We start from the raw sequence: 6,375 nt of genomic DNA, 5'->3' as shown, positions 1-6,375 counted from the left end.
CTCAAGACGAAAACTCTTTTGTAGCATTACCATTAACTAGGATAGAGACCTTGGATCAAGTTATGCAAGCATTGATCCAAGAAATCTGTTTTTCACAAAAACCCATCAACCACATCATATTCATCAAGAACGACCAACTTAGGCTATCAAAGGCCTTGTCAAAATCTACTTTGAAGATAAGCAATTTTTTCTTTCCTTTCTTCGCCGAAACCTACACAATAGTTTATGCTTTATAGAGTTGTACAATACAATATTTTAAAGCACATATTATTGCATATGAAGACTTGTTGTGTACAAATCAACTCTCATACTAAAGAGAAGTAGTAATACCTTATTACATGATACATAACCAGATTTATGACACACAAAAAAAAATGTAATATATTACTAGAAAGAACCTAAAATACATTGACACATATAATTAAAACAAGTCGCATAGTAGTGCATGTAGACTTAATCTAGCCTATAATTATGCCCTTGTAACGGTAAGCAAATACAACATTAGTAGTGAAATAGGGTACATGAGATAAACCACATAACCCATCCAAAGTGGATAAACTGTCCTAGTACTTGTCAAAATTGCCATCCCTCCACCAATTACCAAGACAACAAAAACTTGAGGGGATACGTCCCATGGTAGATCTCTTATGTACACAAGTAATAGAAATACCGTCAAAGTACTCATACTACTCATGGCGACTCCTGAATAGATCTGCAAAAAAAGAAAAAAAATTAAACCATAATCCCTTTTCATCTTTACACATATATATGGTGCAAAACAATACAAACTAAGTCGTGGGACATGGATTTTGTTACCCACAAACACTAACGACATGTCCTCGACTTTATTTTAATGGGGGAAATGACATAAATACATTACAAAGTTTCTATGGTTGGTCAATTCAATCTCTAAAGTTATTTTCTGGCTTTGTGAGGGTATAAGGTATGTTAAAACCAACTCTTTTAGTCCCCTTCAACCTTTAATAGCCAGTACACCATTTAGACCAAAAAACCCACTTTATGCCCCTATAAAGCCAAAAAATAAATAAATAAATAAATAAATAAATTTGGTGATCATTTAAACCATAACTCATGAAACTGACTTTAATCGACACTTTCGTCCTTGATGGTAAAACCAACTCACCGGTGAGAACTGCTTCCTCTCGGTGAGTATTGCTTCCTTTCAGGTGAGTTGGTTTTCTCATTGAGGATGAAAACGTCAATTGAAGTCGATTTCGAAAGTTTGGGTTTAAATGATCCCTAAACTTATTTTTTTTTAGCTTTATAGGGGCATAATGTGTGTGTGTTTTTTTAACCTAAATGGTCACTGTTGTATGATGTATCGGCTATTAAAGGTTGAAAAGGACTAAAAGAGCAAGTCGTAACCTACCTAATATTCTCCATAAATCCAGAAAATAACTTTAGGGATTGAATCGACCAACCCTAAAAACTTTGTAGGACATTTTTATTATTTTCCCTTATTTTAATCAAAGGTAAGTGAAAATGTGTTTTTGAGATTTTTGTAAGAAATGAAAGGGAAGGAAAAGACAAATAGGCTAGAAAACCATTAGTCAATTTTTGGGTGGATTAGGAAGGGACGAGAAAGGAATATGATGCACAAATTATCTTTTTGCGCCTACAACAAGCCTCATTTATCACCAATTAAGGGTATAAATGTAAAAATGTTGATTTCCTACAATTTTCTTCTAACTTAAGAAGGTCTATTTTCCTCCAACAAAGAACACAATTAATTACTTTTATAGTTTTATTTCCCTTTCAATTCCTTCCATTCCCTCTCCCCTTCCCCTATAGGCTATAGCTTTTATCCCTCCCATTTCCTTCATAAAAAAAAAACTAGAGAACTTGGTTTTAGAAGGAACCAATACCCTAGAAAATGTTAAAGACGTGGCTCGTTCCGTCTTTTGTGTTGCAGAGCTTATGGTTGATAAGAGACGTGATATGTTTGTGGCACATGGTATTATAAAGTATGGGATGAGGAAGGAAGGGACATTTGCATAACTGGCAAAAGCCACAACATTCGTTATAAATGATGATGAAACGAGAACAGTCATAGTGATCCCACAGAATATTAGGCTCAAAGCTCCCAAGAACTCCAATATCGAACTTTGAGCATTACGGATTTTCTTAGGTATCAAAGCCTTTCGTTGTTCTTTATCTGCCTCCTATATAAACAAATAAAAAGGTTATTTAATTTACTTGATATAGTAAGATAATAAATAGGCAAGTTGCATTCAAAAGTAGTTCTTAATTATTAATGCAACCGGTCAATATGTTATGACAATTCTTTTTAATTAAAAAACACTTGCAGGTTGCAACATTAATATATGTCAAAAAACAAAACAAAAGATTCTTGAAGTTTCCTAAATAGAAAGTTACCTGATTACGTTTGAACAAGAAGGTAAGAGGGTTATAATCGTTTTGAGAGAGTGGTTTTTTTGCTTCCTGGAGCCATTTCGTTAGAATTATTACGAACTCATTCTCTTCAATAGATTGATTGCCTGAGATGTCGAATTGATCCATGATATTTTTTACAAAATCATCGTTTGTTGCACTGTCTGCTTGCAATTGTATTCCTAGTAGGAAAGTTTTCAATTCAGCATTGGACACTTTACCATCGTGATCTTCATCAAGTCCCTTAAAAATCCTGCACAACAATAGTTTCTCAGTCATAAAGCTTTCTTTATAGTTCTAAAAAACGAGATTTTTTTAGACGGATACCAACTCTCTTATAAGTCGCACATGTGGCTTCCCATTTATGGAGAGTAGCGTCTGTAATTTGTCCTTGACAAATTTTTTTGTCACATATTCAAATCTCCTGTTTTGAATCCAAGGTTGGAAGATCTACATGTGAATACTACATTTTATTATGATGTAAGAACACAACTCATTTCATATATAGAAATGAAAAGATTTTGAGCTTTTATCGTTTAAAATATTAAAGCCTAACCTGATACATAATGTAAGTAATGTACATAGACGACACAACGATGAGAGTGACTAAAATTATCACTCGAGTTATTGATATCGAACTGATGATTGCTGGGAGTTGGAGAATGATAAAAGGGATAAGTGACACGAGCATGATTCTTGCGGTATATGTTGTTGCTTTATCAGTTGTAACACCATATGCTAAAAATAGCAAAAAAGAAGACATAAGAAACTAAAAAAAGTTGATATCTTAACATATAAAAGAGCCTATGCTTGAATGATTGATTGCACATATGTTGATTGTATGTGAAGATAGAGTACCTGTTACTTTAGTTAAGAATGATGGCTCTTGCTCTGTAACCACGTCATCATCATCAGCAAGATCATAGCTTCCGAAAGTTATGACTGATGGCCAAATTATTGTTAGACTCATGACCGCGGATCCTGTTAACATGTCCATTCCGGAACTAGCTGTAGAAGAACCACCAGTGTTGTTTGATAATCCAGACTCTGCAAATCGATTATCAAATATATTAAGATTCGTCTAGATTAATTTGCCAAAGTGGTTATTTTGACCTAAAACAACATTTCTCTCTTCTATACTTCCAACCTTCGGATCCTCAGAAATAGAACCCTCCAAACGTGTACTTTTTGGTATTCGTTTTGATGCATATAATACAAGTTGATAGGAGAAAAAAGAAAGAGTTAACAAAAGGTACAACAAGCTTCTCAACCCTCATCTTTCGCAAATATAGCCACTCTGTTTAAAAAACGAAGTTCAAGGACCTTAAATAGCCAGAAATTATGGAAAGATGTTGAGGTTATAATGACCATTTTAACAAAAATTAACAAGTTCAAGGACCTTAAATAGCCAGAAATTATAACTTTACCTACAAATTAAATACTAACAATATTAGGTACAACAACAAAAACTTTTGCAAGAAAAAAGATTAAAGAATACAAAAAGGTAGAAAACGAAGCTTACGCAAGACGAGGAAAAGTGTAGGGAAGTTCGCTAGAATATGAAACAAACTTGCGCCAAATATACCCGGCCCGATAAGACTGAAGAACTTATTCGATCCATCAGAAATGTACTTCTGACCAAGAGCCACCAAGTATTGATAAACCACAATTAGGAAAAGCGTTCCCCATGGTTCGCTTGTGCATGGTAAGAACTCGTATTTAGGTTCGCATGTCACTGTTGCACCCTCGTTTTTTCCATAAAACTCCATCAAAATCACCAAAAAAATAATAAAATTCTCACTTTTCACGTATATTTTCATCTGTCCTCTTGTTTTGAGTGGCTATTCGCCTTGAAACTTTATAGCAATGAGTCGTTTAGAATCTTAACCTTAGGGGTAGCTACATATGCTCGCTGGATAAGCAAAGAGATAAATTAAGAAGATGAAAATGAATACGAGCGATAGGTGAAAGTTTTTGAATAACATATTATATAAAAGAAAACACATGTTTTGCCTGGAGTAATGATATTAATTGGCGTAGAAAAATAAGGGAAAAATTCTATAGAAATTTTAATGGACAGAAAAGAGAGAGGATATGATCACAAAAATATCTAGATAGGAGCTATCTCGATAACAAATCGCCATCTATTTTACTTTTATGAGAAAATAATATAGAATGACTCTTTCTTTAACAATGGTCCCTATTAATATCTCACAATTTTGTTTTATTATTATTATTATTTTTTTAAAGTTTTATAAATCTTTCATTAAATCCTTTGAATTCTACTTGATCTGCTCCAAGATGTATTTTAGGAGATGATTTGCACATAACAATTTTTCTTTTCAATACACAAAAGATTGCTTTAAAATGTTATATTGTAGAATTCTATAAAACATAAATTGTTATGTACGAAAACAAATTATTATGTACGAATCACTTTCCATATTTCAGCCGTTCAATTCAGACAATAGGTATTTCGTTTTATAAAACAAAAACAAAGTTTCATGTTTTTTTCAAGCTATTTTTAGATTAATTGTCATATTAGACTAAACAGTAACATGTTTTTTTGCCATCGACAAACCGACGTGGCATGTTTTACCACTGGTGAACACCAGCCCGTGATACATTTTTTTTTGCCATCGGTGAGATTGCACCGTTTTCTCTCTCTTCTTTTAATTACCGATCAAATTGACATTCTTTCATTTTTTTTTCTTTTGCCAACGTTAAACACAAACACCAAACCCTAACCATTTTTAAAACTAGTAAAAATGACAAACATGTCACCATCAACCTAGGTATCACATAATTCCGATGGTATGATTCCGTGTAATCTTAAAAAAAAAATCATAAATCAACCGACCCATCCCAATGGCCATGATATTTACAAAAGTTTAACAATATTTTGAATACGCCAAGTTTTACATCTAATGACATCGGCATTAATTAATCGTCATATAGAGTCCATGGTTGTGTCTGTATACGCGGATAATCTAAAATGTACATTAAGTAAAAAGCTATAATAAAATAAAAATATTTAACAAATGGTTTCCAAAAATAAAATATCATCTCTAATCTCTAAATATTATTAAAAGAGAACTCTTAATTCTAAACTAAAGAAATCAGGACCATTGATTGTATTTCAATCCTATATTTTCCACTTTTGGATTATTTGCTGACATCATCTTTGTCAACCCTTTTATTTTTGTCTACAAATTTTATAAAATGTATATTACGTTTTAAATTAGCATTCTATTAATGATACTTAAATCTCACCAAAAATAAAATGAATTAAATTAGGAATTCTATTAATGACAATTAAATCTCACCAAAAATAAAATGAATTAAATTAGGAATTCTATTAATGACAATTAAATCTCACCAAAAATAAAATGAAATGAATTAAATTAGGAATTTTTGTCAACCCCGCCTCCTTCATTTCTTTATATAATATATCTAACCTAAGTTTTGTAGTGGAGAAGAAAATGGGGGAAAACAGGTTGTTTTGATTTTTACTTAACGATTTAGATTTGTAGTCAAACGACTGAAATTATAATCACATCAGGGAAATGTAAGAAAACAAGTAACTCAAATTCCACTTGACAACTTCTTAGTGATCTCATATATGCTTATTTCTTGATAACTGATATTTGTACTTTTTATCGATATTTGTGCTAAAGTTGCGACAACATGAAAATGATTGTTACTCAAGTTGCTTGATTTTTTTGGATTTATTGTAGGTCGAAATTGGAGTTGACGAACCACAGAAATGGCTGAAATCATCTAGGTTCTTGTGAATGTAAGTAAAATATATTTTGATATTTATGTTATGAGGGTGTCAAATTTTGTTGAAAATTAATTATCGCAGTTGTGTTATTTAGAAATATGAATCGGACCTTTCTATGAGATTCCCCATTTTCCTCATACTTTTGATGAATTGTTCAATAAGTTGAGCAATCCAATTAT

At 32.1% G+C, this 6,375-nt stretch overlaps 1 protein-coding gene across 1 annotated transcript; it reads right to left on the bottom strand.

Moving 5' to 3' along the window:
• Positions 1-268: 268 nt before the first annotated feature.
• Positions 269-4,420, bottom strand: LOC145126193 (sodium/calcium exchanger NCL2-like). Its single transcript, XM_079061592.1, has 7 exons — positions 3,935-4,420; positions 3,271-3,459; positions 2,969-3,150; positions 2,744-2,862; positions 2,398-2,665; positions 1,887-2,183; positions 269-712 (listed from the first exon to the last, which is right to left on the bottom strand). The coding sequence occupies exons 1-7, from the start codon at positions 4,230-4,232 to the stop codon at positions 470-472; spliced, it is 1,596 nt and encodes a 531-aa protein (XP_078917718.1). The 5' UTR covers positions 4,233-4,420; the 3' UTR covers positions 269-469.
• Between the last annotated feature and the right edge of the window lie 1,955 nt (positions 4,421-6,375).

The sequence above is a fragment of the Lactuca virosa genome, chromosome 7, assembly GCF_052849685.1.
Source record: "Lactuca virosa cultivar CGN04683 chromosome 7, Lactuca_virosa_CGN04683_v6, whole genome shotgun sequence".
Taxonomy (NCBI): domain Eukaryota; kingdom Viridiplantae; phylum Streptophyta; class Magnoliopsida; order Asterales; family Asteraceae; genus Lactuca; species Lactuca virosa.
This window is presented reverse-complemented; position numbering and strand designations above follow the sequence as displayed.

Coding starts and splice junctions, on each gene's coding strand:
- LOC145126193 (XM_079061592.1), bottom strand. CDS start 4,232: ATGAAAATATACGTGAAAAGTGAGAATTTTATTATTTTTTTGGTGATT. Junction 2,863..2,968: donor TTACTTACATTATGTATCAG/GTTAGGCTTTAA, acceptor ATTCACATGTAG/ATCTTCCAACCTTGGATTCA. Junction 2,666..2,743: donor CATGTGCGACTTATAAGAGA/GTTGGTATCCGT, acceptor ATTGTTGTGCAG/GATTTTTAAGGGACTTGATG.